General features: G+C 38.0%; 1 protein-coding gene across 2 annotated transcripts; it reads left to right on the top strand.

Annotated features, from left to right (window-relative positions):
• The first annotated feature begins 2029 nt into the window (after positions 1-2029).
• Positions 2030-20022, top strand: LOC139940692 (synaptic vesicular amine transporter-like). Of its 2 annotated transcripts, XM_071937054.1 has the most exons (18): positions 2030-2135; positions 4268-4465; positions 8683-8916; positions 9347-9487; positions 11144-11309; positions 12039-12097; positions 12700-12783; positions 13399-13491; positions 14048-14137; positions 14872-14976; positions 15475-15573; positions 16043-16121; positions 16431-16482; positions 16618-16681; positions 17292-17411; positions 17966-18011; positions 18470-18557; positions 18869-20022. In XM_071937054.1, the coding sequence occupies exons 3-18, from the start codon at positions 8739-8741 to the stop codon at positions 18953-18955; spliced, it is 1551 nt and encodes a 516-aa protein (XP_071793155.1). In that variant the 5' UTR covers positions 2030-2135; positions 4268-4465; positions 8683-8738; the 3' UTR covers positions 18956-20022. The 2 variants fall into 2 exon arrangements, with proteins under 2 accessions (XP_071793155.1, XP_071793154.1); XM_071937053.1 differs by lacking the exon at positions 4268-4465.
• Positions 20023-22700: the final 2678 nt, after the last annotated feature.

The raw sequence follows: 22700 nt of genomic DNA, 5'->3' as shown, positions 1-22700 counted from the left end.
TGATTCGTCAACTAGACCTCAATACTTATTCTATTCATTGAGAAAATCCGCTATTTGCTGAGGGACTCGTACCCGCAACCTTGTGATTGCAAGTCCTTGGCTGCAGTCTTACCAGTTAACTTGTGTATGCCCTAGTACTCAGTACAATGGTCCACCATTCCAATCAACAATGAATAGACAGATAAGGGATTGAGTATACCTTTTATTGAGTAAAGAGGAGCCATCACACGAATGTTCAGGCTTGCAGAAACGCTTATTAAAAAGTTGTGAGAAAAAAAACAGCTGAATTAAAAGATACATGTAGGATAAAATAATGACTAAAGAGGGTTTCTCAAACTGAGAAACGTGATCAAAAATGTCTATATGCAGTGAACCGTCAGTTTGGTTGTAGCTTTAGTTTCGCTCACGGCAAATGAGGACAAAATAGTCGATGCTGCCTGGTCGACGGTAACCGTAACGTTAAACCTAGGGCAGTTTAGGATTCTTAAAGAAGACTTACGGAAATGGATACCAACGACTATTTTCAATAGATCAAAGTTCGTCTTCCACTCTTGCCCTTTCATTGACGTCACGGGCACGTGAGCATAATGACGTAACACTCATAGACTTCGAGAATCATGTACGTCATTCTATACAGAACGTCATACCGAAACGTTGTACCCAACGATATGGCGTACATCGAGGGGGGGGGGGGGGAGGGGTGGGGATAGAATAATATTCCCTATTAATCGGTTGCCATGTACATTTTTAGAGCAGATAATGCAATCTCGTTTGATACGAAATGACTTATTTCCGGTCGCAGAAGCAAGGGGCGAGTCAACCAATGTGTGTCGTGAGTGAACCCATTCGTTTGCATTACACTCCCGCCCCAAGTACTAGCCTGAGGGCAATACAATTAAAACAGGATAATGCCATGTAATTACAAATGTACACAAGTATGTTTGATTCCTCATGGAGGGAACTGTCTTGCTGTTGTAATATACCTTATCGCAAATACTCGGTAAATGCGCACATTAGGCGTTGAATCCGGTGCTTGATGGTCTGGCTATAGCTATCAAGTATCGCTAGCTAGTCCAGCATGCACCTAATTCAGCAGTTAGCGCTTGCGCATTGGGTATTTGCGAAAAGGTGTACGATCTTCCCGTCAAGGAACTCGGCAAACTCCAGAAAGGGGATATAAATACCAAGCTGGCAACAGCCAATCTCTCTCAAATAAACATTGGTGTAAGATTCTGTGATATGAATTCCACACATTGTGATACAATAACTATATAGACGACACTACTTATTTAGTCATTATGAAATCAGCAATTAGCTTGCAACAAACGATGATGCGAAAATAGTAGAAAAAAAAGGTGCACGAGTTGAGGATTTTCATTCATGAAATAAAATTGCTTTGATATTTTGACTCATATGACATCACATCGCGTAAGAGGTGAGATTACAGTTGAAATTTAACATAATACCTTCCAACCAAGAGACCCGCTTAGGAGCACTGCCGTCGATTTCACAAAACTCTTCCTAACTTAAGACTAATCTTAGGACTTAGGACGAGTCCCAACCCTGCACTGTAGCATGCAGACCTGTAGATTAATCCTAAGTTAGGAAGAGTTACTCATCCTAACTCGAGATAAGACGAGTCCTAACTTTTTGTGAAATCGACCCCTGGTCCTTTCTCTATGTTCCAGCCACACCACTGAATGACCCTTTGGCAAAGTGTCCTTCTTCGCTTGACACTACCGCACCCCATATTATCATTTTTATGGCTCAGGAGCTAATATGAACTGTTTGCAAATCCGTTTTCAAGTTGTTTTTATTGCTACAAAACTACGCAAAATCAACTGGGGCTCTCCGGACCATAAATCACATGGATGCACAGACATGACTGACCCCTCCTTCAATATTTACTCCTCTACTTACGCAGACAACATTCCACCACAGGGCAAAGTCTAGTACCAGTAGATAAAAAAAGACCTGGTTTCAGACTAGAGATTGAGTCTATCTTGCAAGCCGTGCCTAAGGAAACTGAGCAAAGATGCATCAAGTACGCATATGATGCTCTTTCAGCCGAAGTACTGTCGCCAAGCCTCGTAACAAGAATGACCCCGAGGAGAAATGGGCGCGGCAAGCCCTTCGTAAGTTACCGTTAAAGTAAAAAAACTACTCGTCTTGTTCATTTGTTTTGATAGAAGCCAATTTTAGACGAACATCTGTAATCTAATTTGTTGTACTCTAAAGTAATCAGCTGTGCAGATTTATATTTATATTATATTCAATTCAAATCAAATCAATTCAATTCAATTCAATTCAATTCAGTAACATTTATTTCAATGCTGCAATTCATTACAAAAAAACACACATTAAGTTGAAATTACCCAAGTAACACAGTAACATGAGATAATAAATATATTTGGTGCACAATGAATCAATAATAATCGGCAGAATGACAACATTTAGGTGTAAGGTCAAGCAAAACGTATGGGCAAACAAACATAAATCACGGAACCGTGACAGGACAAAGGACAAAGGAAGCGGACAAGACAATATGAGACGAGGCCAACACAACTTACATGTTACACCTTTCTGAATGAGAGTCGAGGAACTGAGCTCTAAGGTTTTTAACAAAAACAGATAAAGACAGTGAAGATTTAAGAGAATCATTAAACTATTCCAATATGAGATGCCTCGATTGACTACACTGTTTTTGGACTCATTTTGATGTTCTATTAAATTGGACGAATAAATTACCCGGATCGCTACAACGAGTATTATATGCATGAATATTTGAAGTTAATGTAAAACAAAATCCACACAGCAAAGTATTTATACCAGATGATGATACCACCAACAATGTAGGTTTTGAAACGTTGCAGACAATCAGAGCATACTGATAGAAACGTTGAGTTGTCAACCACAGGTTCTTTTCAGAACCATCACTACTCACAAGAGACTTTAATACACTAGTGCTGCCGCAAACCTCACCTCGCGAATATACCATGTCTCGAAACCAATTACATTCAACAAGTTCGTTTTGCTTAATATACTAGAACAAAGAATAAACCTCCTTTGAATATAAACAAAGCATCATCAAAGCCTTCCTCTAAGAGTTATCATAAATATGAGGAAGGTGATTCTTTATTTATGTTTGTTCATTTACTTTGATAATCTCATACAAAGGTCACAATACTATATAATATACATAGATAGACGTTTACCTCGAGCTATCGTGCCTCTAGTGACGTCATTAACTTTAGGAGTTGAGCGGGAGTGGATACCGACTGCGAACGAAAACCTTGTGGGGAACAAACCGAGACGTAATGACGTCACTGGCACGACGAAATCTTAGCGATCGATGTTTACTTCATTGGATAAAAGAGAACGTAATATGTTGACATGAAACCGTGAAGTAAACGTTATCGTGGGCACTGTTGCTTCACCGAAAACGCAGTGAGAAATGGCAGATTTTTGTCCATGTCAACCTATTAATAAAGAGCACTCCCCATACAAAGTTATTGATAAGTAGGATTTGAAACTTTGCATGGTGGAAATACGATATGGAAAGGTTTGCAGTAACACCATGTAATGCCTATCTCTAATGAGTTGGGGTGGTTCTAAAAAGAACCGTTGGTTTCATTTTCACTACAATTTCAGATTTCTGTGCTATTAAAAGTATCGATTTTTTGTCAATGTATAGTACAATGTTTTTAGTTTTCTATGGCATTGTTTTAAAGAGAAAAAGGAAATCAGGCGATCAGCTGAACAGTTGTATGTCTGATCGGGGCCTATACTTCTCGGCTAGATTATTGCCATTCAAAAGATCATTGGTTTTTGTAAAAGTTTAGCGTGGGCATGCAGCGATATTTTCCACGCTACACATCCAGACCGCTTGTCTCCAGCTTCGTCTTATGCTGACAGCGGAGTCGAGGCGGCAATTTCCGAACTAATTTCCGATGTGGCGACTCGAGCAAACAGGCAGTGTTCCGGTGCGTGGTTTATTGGTAGCAATAGCTGTGGAGAACGGGCACTGTGCCTCCCCCTGTTCGGTCCGTCCATGCACGGCCGAGGCGTAGCATTGATACACTGTATCTGAGCTGTGGGCAGTTTACTATTGACCGTGTGTGGGACGTGATAAGACGGGTGCGTGCGCGTTCGGGTTACTCGTAGTGGATCCAGTGCTTTAATGAGATCAGACTAGCTAGCTAGGACTGGCAACAAGTTATCTCTTGTCATCAGTAATTTCAAACGAGACTGTGCTATATTTCTGCAGATGGTTGGTTAGAACTTAATACAACATTATCACGTCTGGCAGCATAACATAACCCGTTGGTTTGTGAGAGTTTTGAGTTCATGTCGAGCCAATGTGGGCTTCAGATCGAGAGCTATTACCACATTAATTTGACTTGTTGAATACGACAATGTATAGGACGTGATTAACGCCATCACATTGTTTTTGGAACAACAAACGGTGAGTGCTTACGTAGATGTACATGACCATACACATATAGCAGTGTCTTCTGATACTGGAATTCTGACTAACAGAATCTTAAATGAGGAACACACGCTGTAAAACGCGTGTGTAAGATGTGTTTTGGTAAAGGACATTTTTCTTAAATATTTACTGCGCGTAACCCGGGTCATTGTTTTTGAGTGATTGAGAGTAAACACACCAACACAATACAATCCCACATTTTCAAATGTATGTATGCGTGTTTTTAGCAGATATCCAAGGCATTTGTAAAATATTGAGTTTACTGATACATCGTTTTGAATTTCTTCAACACGTTGTATGCTTTTATCTGTTTTGCCTCGGCAGACAACAGAAACATATATTGGAATGGAACACAATTACCACCATTGGCGAAAATACGTTTATTTTCAAGTGAGGATTTTTTTTATCGAGGTGATATTTTCAATGTCAACCTGTTCAAAGTACCAAGAAAACTTCACTATTACTGTTAATTGAACTTCTGATTAATTATAAATTTTTAATTTTTAAATGAAAGTCGAAACGAAACTCGGTTATGCTAAAGCACCTAGTGAGTCAAATACCGACACCGTGTTTTAAACGCCGCTTATGCGCCATATTTAATGAAAAGGAGACTGATCAATGAAGCTTAGATACATGGTTACATAACCACCGCGTGTGGATTGTTAGGCTACTTGCCGTGACCCCAAAGTAACTGTGATTATTAATAAACGAAACTGAATCAGACGTAGAGTAACACTAAACGAGGGTCTCTCTAGGCCTACGGTTTCTTTAAAAAAAATCAAAAATAATCTGCAACTGTACGTTTGTGGTGAGTATAACCTGCCACATAAAAAGTCAAAACAGAAAATGAAAGATGTGTCTATAATCTGTTATTCATAAACTCATTACATTTCATGCAAAAATAGTACAGAGCTCTACAGGTATAAGTATGAGTGAAGTAGACTCATTACATGTCAATGGCTTCTACATGATATTGTGATGGGTTTCCAAATGTTTCTACATCCAGCATGCAGTTGCCTATGTTTTCAAATGTTTTCTATGTCTTAAAGACAGTGGACACTATTGGTAATTTTCAAAATCCAGTCTTCTCACTTGGTGGATCTCAACACATGCATAAAAAACAAACCTGTAAAACCTGAGCTCGATTGGTCGTCGGAGTTGCGAGATAACTATGAAAGAAAAAACAGCCTTGTCACACGAAGTTGTGTGCTTTCAGATGCTTGATTTCGGGACCTCAAATTCTAAACTTGAGACTCGAAATCAAATTCGTGGAAAATTACTTCTTTCTCGAAAACTACGTCACTTCAGAGGGAGCCGTTTCTCACAGGGTTTTATACTATCAACCTCTCCCCATCATTACTCGTTACCAAGTGAGATTTTATGCTAATAATTATTTGGAGTTATTACCAATAGTGTCCACTGCCTTTAACAGTTGCCAACAATGTATAAACAATATTACGAAAACTTAAAGCACAAATGATGCAGTATACTGCTATAGCTTACATACCTCAAAGACAAATTCGTATTATCTGTTTGGTTATTTCAATTCTATACGGTGATAGGCACCATACCAAATTGAACTGTGTGTATACTGTTTATTTAGTTTGTATTTGAACTTCTCCGGATAATTGTAAATGATGTGCTTGTTGAAAACAGAGAGTGTGGTTTAAAGTTACTCTAAGAAATCGAACAAATCGAACAGAGGATGGAAAGATGAAGTAAGGAGCATTTGCTTTGCCACAGACAGCGCAGGATAGAGTGAAATGGAGAGAAAGTGGTGAAGGCCAAAATACAAGCTCGATCAACAAAACCCAAAACACAACGCCATGCGAATCCTTGTGTAAACATAAGTTGCTATTCACACAACAGCAATTTAACTAGGGTCCCTTGCTTAATTTTAGCATGGTTGTAAAATGTAGCAATATACGTGTGACAAGATTTTGCAATTAGAGAACTTGGACTAGAAACAAACAATATCCTTTCACACAAGGTAAATTTTGTAAGATTTAAAGCCATTGCCATTGGACACTTTCGGTACACAGTATTGTCCAAGGCCCACACTTCGTGTATCACAATTTATATATAAAATAACAAATCTGCAGTGGAGTGCAATAGGCTAGAGAGAAGTTAGCGATTGGCCTGAAAATTGTTTCCATCTTATTGTAGTTCAATAGAAATAGTTTGTCAAGAAAGTCTGTTTTAATTTCGATGATCCAAACCGCAACGCCTAAAGTAATGTTTTCGATATTTTGTTTACACCCCAAATGTTCTACATTTTATTATACAAGGGCCCAAAATGTTTATTTGGGCATCGGATTCACAATAGAAACACGGTGGGATTCACAGGAGAGCATACAAGTAAAACAATTAACTGTCTCCAAAAGGCGTTTGTCTCCCAAACCCAGATAAGCAAGGATTAAGGCTGCAAGTCAGTGGACACTATGGTAATTGTCAAAGACCAGTCTTCTCACTTGCTGTATCTCAAGATATACATAAAATAACAAACCTGTGAAAATTTGAGCTCAATCGGTCGTCGAAGTTGCGAGATAATAATGAAAGAAAAAACACCCTTGTCACACGAAGTTGTGTGCGTTTAGATGGTTGATTTCGAGACCTCAAATTCTAAACTTGAGGTCTCGAAATCAAATTCGTGGAAAATTACTTCTTTCTCGAAAACTATGTCACTTCAGAGGGAGCCGTTTCTCACAAAGTTTTATACCACCAACCTCTCCCCATGACTCATTACCAAGTAAAGTTTTATGCTAATAATTATTTTGAGTAATTACCAATAGTGTCCACTGCCTTTAAACAAAAACACTAATGATAATTTAAAAATCACATACCAATAAAAAGGCCTACATGAACAGAAAGAAGAAATAGTGAAAATAGAAAGGTAAATACTAAGTATAAAAAATGATCAATCATTTATAGGAAAAAATGTACACTCCGAAGAAGAAAAAATACCCTAATGATGTAGCGGTTTTTTAAGGCATCTCAAACAGACTTTTACTGAGAAAGGCTCGCTGGATTTATCCAATACTAATTGACTGTTCACTGATTGGGTTTTCTTTATAATTCAAACTCATATTTAGACAACAAGACGGGAGGATTTCCCACACGTCTCCGTCACCATAAGCTCTTGTTTTGTTTTCTTGACGTCAATGTTTTGAAGCACAGTTGACGCTGAATTGCCAGTTGGTCAGCGGTCATTTTGATATAATCACCACCAGGCCCCACTAATTGAGCCTCAGGCAAGCTGTGCTCTGTTTTGTTTTGTAATTCTATACGCGGTAATTAAAGAGCCTGTTGTGATGGTCTTTGTATTGAACAGAATCATTCTTTTTTTTTGTTCGCTGATGAGGTGTGTGAATACAAAACGTACGTGATTCTAACATCCTTCAGAGCAGACCGGTATGTCGGCAGCTCTTGTGTAACATGATGGAGTGTTTCTCATTAAAATGTATGCAATTTTGCTACAATAGAAAGAGGAACAGGGTTGACTTAGCTTCTTGATTTTACCCTGAAATATCGTTTTGCGTGTGAAGAGCGTGCTTGACTCCTGGCTTTGAGAAACGTATGGTTTAGAAAGTGTGTATTGATGCTCCTAGTCAGAGACATTGTTATGACAAACCGGGCTTCAATATGGTTTCAGCTTTCATTATGTTAAAAATATTTGTGATCATTAAGATTCTGTTAAGTCACTGAGGCACGGAGAAACTGGATTGGCAGATCTCTTGAAAGTTTTATTGTCGGAATCTGTAAAATTCGTGAATAGAGATGTTGACGATAGATCAGCCAATTTCAGAAGAACCTTAAACAATAATAATTAAACAAAAATAGTTGAACAATAATTACAAATTTATTAAATGGAAAATGAATTAAACTAAATCTCGGCCGCCGTCTTGGCGAACCACATATCTCATGATTAAAAATACACTAAATAGCACAAAAACATGTTGACATAAAGAAACAATCAATTCTCATGCATTCTTAATAACTAGGTAAGACTTGAAAGTTTTAGAAATGATGCATAGACCTACAGATATAATAAAATAAACCAGATTCATACCTGCAAAATTGGTGAACAATGGTGTTGATGATAGTTCGGCCAATTTCAGAATGACGCTATATTTTTCTCTCATCTCATTTTTGATCCAAAATTGTGATTATTTTTCTCTCTCTCAAAACTGTAGAACTAGCTCAAAAAGTGAACATTTGGCGGTAGTGTGTGTGAACCTATTGCACTGAGATGGAGTCGGACACACAAGTGACGTCATTCTACGAGCAGCACCGGGCATCGCTTCATTACTGGTGGAGAGATTTTAACCTCTTGGAGTGCATGAAGGACCTTCGGCAGTCGCGGAAACTTGTTCTGTTTATTGTGTTCGTGGCGCTTCTACTGGACAATATGTTGATGACAGTAGTGGGTAAGGGACAGTTTTATTACAATAAGCTTCAGACCAAAACCGTTCTTGAACAAAAAACAAAACTCGGGAACCTGATCCCCCTCTTAGACAATGAACTGGTCCATTTTGGGATATCATGGACTTTGACTTTCCAGGCATGGCACTTTGTGTGCCACAATACCAGTGCTTATTTTAAGCGTTTTATTGTTGCAGGCCATACTTCCCGGAGACAACAAAGGCGATTGTCTCCATGCCCCCTGATTTTTGCCTTGGTGCCCTTGAAGTGCTACAGTAAAAATGTACAGTTACTTCAAAGGGTGCCCTTTACCAAGGAGGAAATGCCTTGGTGCCCTTGCTCCTATAAACAAAACGCATACAGGCCTGTGGTTGTTTGTTTGAATCGCACCTTAAAATGAGACTTTTTTTTCTCTCTTTTCTCATCGCCTTACAGTGCCAATCCTTCCAGACTTCATTTTTGAACAAGAACACCCGGAGTACGTCAATGGAAGACTCAAGCCAAGTGAAAATAATACAAGCTGTCTGGAACTAGCCGTGGGTTCAGTGTCATCGGCAGACCCAGTGTGGATAGAATGTAAATACAAATCATTAACTTTTGAGAATTAATACTGTGAACGAACCGGACATGTTTTGTCTCCTCTGTATTGTGCCCCCCCCCCCCCCCGATCTGGTTTTTTAGGCCTCCAACGGCCATGTTTAAGTATAAGTTTATCATATTTGTAGTTTCAAGCAAGAGAGCTTTAGGCAGTTTCTGTTGTGTACTGTATAAGTAGCAATAAACAAAATTTTAATCTAACAATATCTAATCAGAGGTTGTGATCTAGCCTAGCAGTTATGATCTGGGATTTTAAACACTTTGATGGAGATTATGGCAAGTGATGCTTTACAATATCACTAATACAACCATGATGCATTCATTCCAATGTCCGAACTCGACATGTTTGTATTAATGGTGACCAAACGAGTAATATCAAATAATACGGTACGGTCGTTGTTCTTTTGAAATGCTCCAAGGACAGTCGAAGAGACGTAGGTTTGGTGTCCTAACTCGGCTTGTGAACAATTTGAGACAACTCTTCGAAATCAAAGGAAATACGAAACTACAGTTTTGATACTTCCCACCGGTAATGTGTACATTAGCAAACTACGACAAAATAAAATCTTTAAGAACTAGCGCATAAGTCACAGTGCTGAAAATCCAATCAATGCAAGGTAGTACTTCTGACTATGGGAAGTGCTTAAAATAACCGTTATGAAAATCATCCTAATGAGCTTACAATTCCATTACACACCACTCATAATGCTGTTGGGTTGCTGCATGATATGTCAAGATAGTAACATGTATACTTTCTTGGACAATACATCATTAAAATGTAATTTGCTGACCATCTTCAGTCGGGCAAAGACCCAACAATTAGTAATATGATTATCTTCAGCCGCAAAACCTCTTGCAGTACAGGTGAAGGTATAATATTATCTAAGCTAAATGGTTACCACTGCTATAATGAAATAGTTTGGGGTTACCGAAGTTCGTATTTGTACATTGATTTAAAATCGGTGCCACTTTGCATTATTTCAATTTTCAAATGTAAACATAATTTTCAGTACAATGTGAAATCGTGTTTCAACAAAACCAAGTTTTATATGAATGAAATATAAATAATAGTAAACTTGCGGGTATAACCATGATACAATACTCATTGGAGGGAGTGTTAATTGGCTCTGAAAAGAGCCGATATGGTTTCGACGTTTCGAACAGGGATCCTCTGCAAGCCTGATGTTTTATATGGTGTTCACACCATTGGTAAGATTGGAATCTATAGACATTAATACAGACTTGTACATAACCTAAGATGGTATCAAGACTGAAAACCCCCCCTTTAAAACTTGTTGTCTGACATGCTGTAGTTTTTGAGACATAAGTATAAGGCTTACAACATTTAAATTGTATATAGGCCAATACGCGCTGTTGGAAGACCGTTTTTTTTCTCTCACTGATTTCAAGACTCCTATGATTGATTTAGCTTGAACTTTTTACACATGTTTGTTTCACAATGCTTGGGATCGAAACGTGCGGATATAGCTAGTATTGACAATTAACAACATTGAAGGAGTACTTTTAAACTGCACATAATTATATTTTGGGAGGATCACATTCCTTCCAGTTGTTTTAGTTTTTCAAAAATAGTACAACTGATTGTGTTTTCATTCTTGTAACATTATTTTCTAGGTAATTTAAATGGTACGGACGACCCCTCGCCTACTATGAGTGCAGCAGAGCAGTTGCAGTACAGCCTTCTTCTAAGACATATCAATCTTAAAGTGGGCATCTTATTCGCCTCCAAGGCAATAGTTCAACTTATTTCCAATCCTTTTGTCGGGCCTCTCACAAACAGGTCAGTAAAGGTAGTTTTACATTCTAAAAACTCCCAAGTCGGAATTGGGATTGTTCTTATTTATCTATGTACCGAATTCATGTTTTACATTGTATAAAGGGTTCCTAATTATGTTACACAAGCCTTGACGATTTGGGCAAGTTTCCTTATAAGGACCTCGCACGTCTTCATTGCCACCCGGCTATTGTGGACCGTGAAAGAGAAAGCCAGGTTCACTATCTCTTGCTATAAGGCTTTGCAGCTGAGGTTACTAAGTCAACGCTTGGGGCGTAAATATTGACCAAAGCTGTTGATGGCTTGCACGAGAAACAGTTCTCGATCAATTGGTGGCCTGCCAATTGAGGGAAAATTTAAGCACACTGGAAGAACAGTTTAAAATAGATATAGAACAATTTGATGTACAAAACCTGCCGAGAAAATGTTCATAGTTAGTCACATTTCTAATAATTATGCACGTCCTTGAACTGATTCCATAAAGCTCAAAAGACTGCACATTTCGCATTGTGTGGTGTTTTCATTTTTATTATTTAATTGCCCGTCGTATTATTGCACTGATATTTTAAAGTCAACACGTGGGTGGTAAGGGGCCTATATGTATTTTGTTTGAGAACGTCACACTAAACAATTTCTTTTTCGATCGCTTGCCCTTTCACAGCAGCCAGAATTATTAATTATATTCACATATTGTTGTACTTCATCTTCATAATTTTGTTATTCTATATTTTTTAGAATCGGCTACAGCATACCGATGTTTACTGGATTCCTGATCATGTTTGCATCTACATTAGGTAAATAAAATGCTAATTATTTTACATTGTTTACTGCTGTATTCAAAGACAGTTAGAACTATGTTCAAGTTGCACATGCAGTCATTTTCTTGGTATACAGAAACCACACTATACACGTCAAGAAGCCATACATGGAGGAAATCTTAGCCCATCTCATTATTCTAGTGCAATCCAATAATTTCCTGTATGGTTTACCTTCTTTTCAGCTTGACCTTAGAATACGACAGGCTCATGATAAAAATGCGCCATCAAGCGTTCAAAGATGGGTTGTTTTTAGACGAAGAGAAGTTTTTTAACTTTTGAAGCATTTGGAAGGCGTGCATATACAATGAAATCGTTAGCGATTTGCCCATATGAGGATCACAACTTCAGACAAATTAAGCTTGACAGTGTTGCAAGGGCTTTTGAAAAAAAGGTGACTTCTCAGGTTGAACTGTTTATGTTTTGGGGTCAATGTTGATGCGTGTGGAAGACACTTCCTGGCAAATAATCATTGACAGAAAGACACTTTCGGGATAGAAATGCAAACAAACAGACTTCCATTCTTAGTACTTCTTTTCAGGATTTACATGTTAAATTAATTTCTTTTTTATTTGGCACAGTGTTTGCTTTTGGGCAGTCTTTCTGGGTGATGTTGACGGCCCGGATGATTCAGGGTGTGGGATCATCTTGCTCATCGGTAGCGGGTAAGCAGATGAATAAACAGCCCCCCCCCCTAAAAATTTTGTATCTCCCAACTTATCTGACATTAAGATGACAAAGGCCGTGCTTCACGTCACCTTGCACTACTTAATCACTATCCCTCTGGGCTACGATTTCGCCGTAACGACACCTAATCAAGAGTCCCCCATTGTTTTGTGAACATTTCCATTAGTATGTACGGAGCTCCATAAGTGTCATCCGACATATCGACTTACCGACATACGTTATCTCATCAAGACGACTTATTTCGTGGAATCAGTGACTTACCGACATATTATTTTGCTAAGTCGTCTTATTCAAAACAATTAGTTGACTTAACAACATAATTTATCTTACCAAGTCGACTTAGATAAATGGTAAGTCGACTTTACTGACATAATTTATCTCACCAAGTCAGTATGGTTGTAGCAAAATGAAATTAAATAACAAACCACACACGAAACTGACTTGATCAACTTTTCTTTCGTTCAAACCCCACGTCATTCAAGAAAATATAAGAACAGTAAAATTCTATCGGTATGCAAAGTCGAGTAAGTAAAATGTGTTTTATTAAGAATGTGCATAGTGATAATATTCCAGTGTTGTTGATTCTCCTGAAGGAATGGGAATGCTGGCTCAACGATACCCTGGGTATGAGGAAAGAGGGGCTGCCATGGGGCAAGCCTTGGCTGGGTTAGCTTTTGGTGTGCTCAGTAAGTATTTATGTCTTGGGACTAGTTTTCATTATGCTCTGGAACTGTAAAAAGCGGTTAATCAAAAGAGAGAACTGAGAAAACTGTAGCTCGTTAAGGAATATAGAAGTTTAGGTAAAGGTTGTACACTGACTAATGTAATTATATGAAAACCCGTACATGAGGAAAAGAGTCAGCTGCTATGGATCTGGTCTGGTTCAGCCACAATGTTGAGCCTTGCTTTTGCATTAAGCTTTAGACAATTCCTCGTTCATTTTCACAACTGGGCTACAATTCGTTACCCATCCTTCCTAGAGGAGACAATGAGCAATCAGGAAACCATTAAAATTGCTCAAAAATGATGGAGTAAGGTATGTAATTTTTGAGTCCTTTTGTTTTCCCTTTTTTGTCCTTGTCTCCATAACATACCGAAAATTAGCACAATCTGAACAACAGACGTGTGCGGTGGGTTGTATGAGCTTTAACGTGGATTGTGGTGTTGATTATAGGCGAACGTTTATAACACACTGATAACATGTTGTTTTGCCCCCCCCCCCCCTCCCCGTATTTCTTGTAGTTGGTCCACCTTTTGGAGGAGCCATGTATGAGTTTGTTGGGAAGGAGTCAGCTTTTCTGGTCTTAGCAGCGTTGGCTTTGGCCGACGGGTGTAAGTTCACATTTTGAGTCAAATCCTAAGGAAATGATCCCAATTAGTACGCAAACATGGCTGATCTCTGAGCTGTACCATATGTGATGGATTCAACAAAATCTTTGTCAGTAATCATATCAACATAGGGTTTATTTCTTAACAATATCACTTTTATTAACACATTGTCGCCTGTACTTTTTATTACGAATCAAACCCATAGCTCTCTTGGTGCGACAGTTTTGTTTTTCCCTTTTTCTTGAAGAAGTCTGTAACTGAACTTGTCCAAAACCAACACTGGTAAGAAAATGACACAGTTCGGCTTGTGGTTGTTCGTGTTTCAAATTGAAATTGGTACCCCATTATAGCTGTATAATCATACGCTTTGACACATGAAAGCACCCAAAACAAATTAAAATTCAAACAATCTTTGCGTCGAAACGCACACCCAGAAACATTTAATGAGCAATCCGTGGTAAACAGACTACGGTATGGTTTGGTTTCCGTAAAAACATCCAATAAGATCATGGGGCCGATTTCACAAAGACATATAATAAATAAGGTCTTAACTGCCAAATCAATCCGAATGCTAAGCTAAAGTGTAAGTTCACAATACAAATCACTACATACTGACAACCCATCTTAAGAGTTAATCTTATCTCTTTTTGAAGTTCACTACTGAATCCATTCATGTTCAGTTTAGTTATATACAGTTTTCTTGTGTGTTGTTTTTGTATATTTTCAACCGTAATCAGTGCTGCAGCTCCTTGTGCTTCATCCGGGCGTGAGTAAAGAAGCTGAGATGGAGGGGACGCCATTGTTGACTCTCTTACGAGATCCCTACATCTTAATAGCAGCAGGTAAAGTAAACAAAACTCATCTTAAGATACAAATTACATGGAAATGGTAGTATTCTCTGCAGTATTTTCTGCACGTATCCAGGAGTAAAAACTCAGATTCAGCCAAGATGAAACAAATCTAGTAGAGGCACGGGGAGCAATTAGACGCAGGAACATTACGAATGTTTGATAGTTGGTTTTCATGAGTGTAAGTGCAAAATGAAGGTTGCATATAAATCAACATGTGATCAAGAATATTTTCACATACAACTTTGTGAAAAGAGTGTGATAGCAAAACACTAGGGAACTACAACACATTGTCATCGTCTACAAAGTCTGGCCATAGAGGGCCAAAGGCACAGTGTCAAGCTTCTTTTCAGTGAGAAAGATTCGTACGCATTGTGGTAATGGTTCTCAGTAAGTTCTAAAGCACTATGCCTTATTAACAATGTTGAACAAAGTAAAGAGATTCTTTGCTTTGTATATAGTATTATTAAATTACATGTAATTCTTTCACAGGAGCCATCACATTCGGTAATATGGGTATAGCCCTGCTGGAGCCATCCTTGCCATTGTGGATGCTGGAACGTATGCATAACCCATCAAAATGGCAAATCGGTAAGATTGAAAATCAAATCAAACAAATTCACTTTTTTTTGTGTATATATTTGTTTTATATAGATAAACGCCATGATAGGAGTACACTTAACAGTGCAATTACAACCTGTTCTCCATATCTCAAGTTGTTGAGGATAGTAATGTGTTGCTGCAAAGCACATATTGGGTCTTTATAATATGACATGAACCATTCGTATATTGCCCACTTTATCAAAATAACAACAAATAAATAAATAAATAAATAAATAAATAAATAAATAAATACATAAGAACAAATTCAATAAAATAAAATAAATAAATAAACAAGAATAAATATTAATAAAATGTTTGTTGGCTGCCACTGTTTACCACAAACCCACAAACAGTCTGCACGTGGGAGGGGTCTGACTTTTATTCCTATCATCAGATTCAGGTTATACTAAAGAAAACCTAGCTAAAAAGATTTGATCGACTTTGATTTTTTTTACAGGTGCTATTTTTCTCCCAGCTGGTGTTTCATATTTGATCAGTACCAACATCTTTGGGCCACTGGGACACAAAATAGGAAGGTCAGTAACAAATTATCGCTTGTTTTAAAAATGTTGTTTCGGAGAGCAGTTGGTTTTTTATTGTAGTTTTCTTTTACCTCAAAAACCTCTGTTAACTTCACTGCATTTTAGTATAATGATTAATTTATTTAAAAAAATTAAAAGCTGTTCAATAACTAGTTTATTTAATCATATTAAACAGAATTTTCAAAAACGAAGATTGATTGATTTCTTGCTTGATTTATAGTTAAGTTCAAGCTAACAACTGAGTCTTTTCAATTAATGACGAAACAATATTTGACCATTGTAAATTTGAATTTGGCCTTCTAGGTGGTTAACCTCCTTGCTTGGTATGCTATTGGCGGGCCTGGCTATGTTTTTGGTAAGTTTGAGAAAAATACATTCTGTCATTTCATTTCACATTCCTTACTTGTGAATTTCAGCGACCGGTTGTGTAAGTCAATGACAAAGAAAATATGATCGCATTAGTTGACAGATTACAAATTCTTTATTTCAGATTCCGTTCGGTACAGAAGTTGGTCACCTCATAGCTCCGAATTTCATGCTAGGATTTGCAGTGGGTAAGTGCCGGTGTGGCAGGAGATGCTGCCCCCTCCCCACACCCCATTCGTCAAAATGTCTTCTGATAGCGACCTCTTTAGATTCAACCTCCTCCTGCCCATGTTAAGTTTTCATGGGGGACAGAATTTTCGGAGGACATTATTTCAATAGAACACTGGTTTATAAAGAGAAGTCTGGCAGACAAATAAATTACACACCATAGATTATTATGTCCAATCGTCATTTTGGGTCCAAATAACACACAACCCAAACCGCCATTATGGAAAGAAAGCAGCACGATGTTTCTTTGTCAAATCTCTCAATCCACCAAAGATGGAATCTTTGCTACCAAAGAAGACAACCATGAGGAAAACATTACTACTATCTAATTAAGCAAATCTATTGCAACGAATTCGCAACTTTAAATAATTTGATTGAGATTAAGAATGGAGATGTTTTAACGCTAGGTGGCAGCCGTCGATTTCACTCGTCAAAACTAGAGATAAGACGAGTCCTAACTCTTTGTGAAATCGACGGCAGTAGCTTTAGGATTGACTTTGTTAGTCTACTGCCACCTATAGAATCCCCCAAAGTCTCAAATTTTTGAATGAAGTTCCATTTCTATTACAGGTATGGTTGACGCGACCATGATGCCAATCATGGGTCATCTTGTCGACATTCGACACGTGTCGGTGTACGGCAGTATATACGCTATTGCTGATGTTGCGTTCTGCATAGGTTTTGCAGTGGGTAAGAACAAAGGAAAAAGTCCAGCACACACTGGATTTACCCATTACTGTATTGTGCAAAGATGCCGTAACAATATCTTAACATGTGCCGTATTAGTCAGGTTCCACATGACCACAAGAAGGAATTTCCTTCCGTAAGACACATAGCACCAGACTGCCTTTCCTTCAAGGAGTAGACTGCCTTTCCTTCCTACTACGTTGAATTATGGCTTGGCTCTGAATGAAACCAAGATGGCAGCTCCATTAAGAAAAAGGCATCTTAACGAAGGTGCCCAATTTGCAGCTTAGGCTCGGGGTACGGCTTGGTTCCATGTGTTGAAGCATATATGGCTTCCTTTAGCAACAGTCACAACCGTAGCCGCATGCCGACATTCCGGACAATGCCTCGTGATACTAAAATTGCGCAAAAATGACACTAACAATTTGACTTAAAAACACTGAGAAGTTGATGTTGTGGTGATGGCAATACCAACGACAGACAATAAAAACAAACACAAATCCCAGCACCAGAGTACATTTGAAATCAAAATTGTTTTGTTATTTTTCTTTTGTTAGGGCCATCGTTGAGTGCTGAGATAGTTGAGTCTATAGGATTTCCATGGTAAGTGGTGGGGGGAAACTGAGTGTAGTTGTAACAAAAATGTCGCTGCGAATAGTGGGCAGTGTGCAAAATAATTGTCTGAACATGGTTCGTACCGCTACAATCGCTTCTGGCAAAAATACCTTGTGTAAACTGTAACCTATGGCAAAATGAATCGGATACAAGATGCATTTTCGTCAAAGCACTGCGTCATAAAACTTATATGTGCATTCAGAAAAAAAATTTAAAAAATGAAGAAACAAACTTAAATTCATAAGCAATGATTAATCATAGGGTTGCCATATACCTACAACAACCGTTGAATTTTGTTTCACATAAAAGCAGACACATAAGTGCCAAAAGTGTCATGTACAAAATCTCTCTATACGTCATTAAGTTACACACCAAGAGTCACGTAGTATTTTGTAAATGCACAAGTTTCTTTTCTAAACTAATTAATTATTCATGTATCACTACAGGTTGTTGAGGATTGTAGCTATTTTAAGCTTTGTTTACGCTCCATTGTGCTTCTTCTTGAGAGATCCACCAAGAAGAGAGGATAAAATAGTGAGTATAGTGAAGCCATGACAACAAATTTCAAGTAACAATTATGCATTTAGAGTGCAATAAAAACAAAAAAATCCACGGTTCTGTGCTAATTTGTATATGTTTGTATGACAACAGGGCATTTTTTAGAAATTGGTAAAATGATACAGAAAATTATGATAAACAGTACATGCTTTCATTGGCGGTTAACTTTGTATATTTTCGATGACAAGAGGATATTTTTGAGAAATTTGCGATATGATACAGAAAATTATGGTAAACAGTATATGCTTTCATTAGGGGTTACTTTTTTCATGTTTTTATGGTTACAGGGCATTTTGATGGAGGAGCGGTTACCAGTGTCCTACACGACACATAAACAGACCGACTACCAGACAATGGAAGAGGATAGGGAGTAGAGAATGACACTGGAAACATCTTGCAGCAAACTCTGTAATTTTTGTTGTTTTAATTATAATATGTGAGAATTTTGACACGATTTGTAGTTGTCAAAAACCAGTATTCTCGCTTGGTGTATCCCAACTAATATGTGAAATAACAAACCTGTGAAAATTTGAACTCAATTGTTCGTCGAAGATAATAATGGGAGAAAAATACAGCCTTGTCACGCGAAGTTGTGTGCTTTCAGATGCTTGATTTAGAGATGTCAAAATCTAATTTTGAGGTCTCGAAATCAAATTCGTGGAAAATTACTTCTTTCTCGAAAACTACGTCACTTCAAACGAATACTCTCACAATGTTTATATTGTCAACAGCTCCCCATTGCTTGTTACCAAGTAAGTTTTTTATGCTAAAACCAATTTTGAATAATTACCAAAAGTGTCCACTGCCTTTAAAACACAACCCGAATAAACAGCATACGCACATTTTGGGCATGGCATCTAATGTTAGCACAATGTGTTACAGCAGGGGATACATCAATTTTGTTTGTTAATAAATTTTTTAAATAATATTTGTCCTTCCATACAGAAAGCAAAGCTTTTTTGGAAGAGGAAATAATTCTGGTGGCAGTTCGAATAATGTACAAGGCTATATATTTGGTTGTGGATTGTTGTCGTTCGCCAGAGAAACGAGAATTTGAAAAAAGTTGATATAAACATAACTTAACAAAAATCTCTATATTATTAAAGTGTCTCTATGAATACAAAGTAGAAACACAATTTTTAGGGTTTTTTCCTGAATGGAAGACCCAAAAACAAGAATGAAAATTTAGTTGTTATTCATAATTGCTTTTTGAATACCACCATGTTCTCATGATCCAAATTATCCGAAGAACAAAACAACAATAATTAGATAGAATTATTAAATCTAAAATGAAAAAGAAAAACGTACTTAGGTTTCGGAGATACTAATACTTGCCATTCAGTTTTGAACGTTTCCGTATTTTGAAACTGAAAAAGAGTTAACCCAACGTTTTTTATTGGAAAACAATTAAGTTAGTAAACATGGAATTAATTAATTTCTAACGGACGGGGGGGGGGGGGGGGGTTAAATAATATGAAGTCGGTCCTTTTTTTCTCTATGTCCTTGTAATTGCAAGGAACACACACGTTAATGAGTAATGGTTGCGGGTTTGATTTGCTACGTTATACTTGTATTTAGCGTGTTTATGGCCAGTGTATGTACTTGAGTCGTCAAATTATTATGTAAAAACGTTGGTGATGTAATTGTTATATTTAACAAACGAAGAAACTTAAATAAAAACAGGCAGTTGCAGAGTGACACTGTGTATCCTGACCGTTATGCCTTTTGGTGTCTGTTGATGAACCTGAATTGATCGGACTATTAGCACTATCAAGGTACAGGAATGTTGTTCTTAATCCATAATCCAAAGATAATCTTAAAGACAAAGATATCAATACCTGTGTGCATTTTGATAGCATATTCTGCATACTAGTTTAGCGGTGGCGTTTAGACAGGATGGGTAATCTCCCCACCTTAGTTTGTCTCGATAGTCTGGCCGAAATTAGAGTGGAATGACGTCACACATACAAACTGGATACATAAGCTAATCCAAAACCTTACCCTGCCCCCCAGCAATCCAAACCCTAATCTTTATTAAGCTCCATTTGACGCATGGTGGCAGTATACAACGTGCACTGTGACTATTAAAATCAGATAGGTGATTATGGTTGAGCGGACAGTTGAACATAGATGGAGCTGCCACAAACTGCGTCAGTTATGACAAGGGCGCCCTCATGTAGCCTGTCAAAATTTTATATGGATATCCGTAATAGCGCCCTCAGAAACATGCAAGCAGGCAAAAACATAAACATCTGGGGTAGATTTCACAAAGGTAGTCCTAACTTAGGACTAGTCCTAGGCAATGCTAAGAGATAGGACTGGTCCTAAGTTAGGACCAGTAACTCATCCTAACTTAGGACTGGTTCTATCTCTTAGCATTGCCTAGGACTAGTCCTAAGTTAAGACTACTTTTGTGAAATCCACCCCTGGTGTCACACCTCGATGCTCGTGAATAACGCCAGACACTTGCCCGAGTGCCTCGCAGGATTCAACCAGATCTACATTTGACCTCACATCCATTTAACAAAGAGATTCGCAGACAATTCACACATGCAATTCACATCTGTGCTTATTAGGGGTATACACCCTCTAAACAAACAACATACATGCATGTACAAAACGTAATTATGCACACATTAATGCAGCTTGGGCAGTGTAGGAACACTCCAATGAGTTGCCATAATAAACCTTGGACCAATCATAACACAGACTTGAAAGCTTTGTCTTCAACGCATGACTATATCCAATGACACCATTGGGCTTGTAAGATCGTTCTCATGCCGTTCTCCTGAGGGATAAATCAAAGGATACTGGAAAACACAAGTTCCCTAACATGTTCAGGTCCACCAGCCCATTAGAGAAAAGAATCAAGGGTTTACACATCCCCATAACTTCAAACAGCACTTTAATGCTTATCTGAAAGTTCAATTGAAAGGCAAGCATGCGTCTATATATGAAGAAAAGTTTGTGACGGGACAGTTGCAACGTTTGCTGAAAGTTGAGGGCGCTATTCCTCACCACCGCAAGACGGACGTCAAACAATTAATGCCTTACCCGTTTCAATCTGGCTAGAACAAATCAAGTGAAGGAAAAAATAAACATTATGATTTGTAATTGCAACAAATAGCATTACATTAACCCGTACTACACTCTGACAAAGAACTATTTTTCAATATTATATGGAGGCAACACAATGACGACAAAATTAGTTGACTGTTGTGCAATGAAATGTATTTTTGAAGAAGAAACTAACAACATGTTTTCATTGCTGCCATACTAAACTTGGTTATCGTGTCATCGGTGTGTCATCAATGTTGTTTATTACAGGTATTCAGAATATCTGACCTTGTTTGAATCCCTTTGATCTTAGAATGGGTTTCATTATCTTGAGTGGGTCATTATCTGCAATGGAATGTGCATGATGGAAGCCTTTCTGTCTATCACTAAGGATGATCGAGTGCTAACCTCAAAGAGGTTCTCTCTCTTCAATTAAACTCGACCAGTATGCACTCTAAACATGCACTCTACAAACTCCCGGGTCAGACGTTGACTCGAATGCGGGTCCCGTAGGGCCTGACTCAGTTTCAAGTCAGCGTGACAAGGAATCAGTTTTTGACCAGTTGCCGGATCAGCCTGACACATAAATGTGTCAGACTCCCTCTGGGATTTGGAATCCGATTTAATTCCAACCGGGAGTTTTTCGAACGTGTAACCTTGTTAGCAAGAAGAGGCACTGATAGGTGTAAAGAAGACGATCAAAAGGGAAGATATTCAGTGTTTATTGGAGGTGGGAGGATCTCTCAAACAAACTCATTATTATGTAAAGTGGTATAACAACTTGACTATGGGTCCAGTGGTTCCTCGGTTGCCAAAATTGTCTTTCCCCCTGAACCAGGTTCACACTCAATAAACCAAAGATACACTGATAGTTTCGACGTCTTAATAAAATTTAGATCTTATGAACAGAATTTTACATCATAGGTCCTTTAACAGAAAAACGGGTTGTAAAGTGTTCCTGAAGTGTAACACAATGGTGCGCCAGCATCTAAAGAACCAAAACGATTGGCAAGAAATATCACCACTGTCGACCTATAATAATGTAAATACTCTACTCGACCC

Source organism: Asterias amurensis, chromosome 8 (assembly GCF_032118995.1).
Source record: "Asterias amurensis chromosome 8, ASM3211899v1".
Lineage (NCBI taxonomy): Eukaryota > Metazoa > Echinodermata > Asteroidea > Forcipulatida > Asteriidae > Asterias > Asterias amurensis.
Note: the sequence above shows the minus strand (reverse complement) of the source record. Positions and strands in the feature narration are given on the sequence as shown.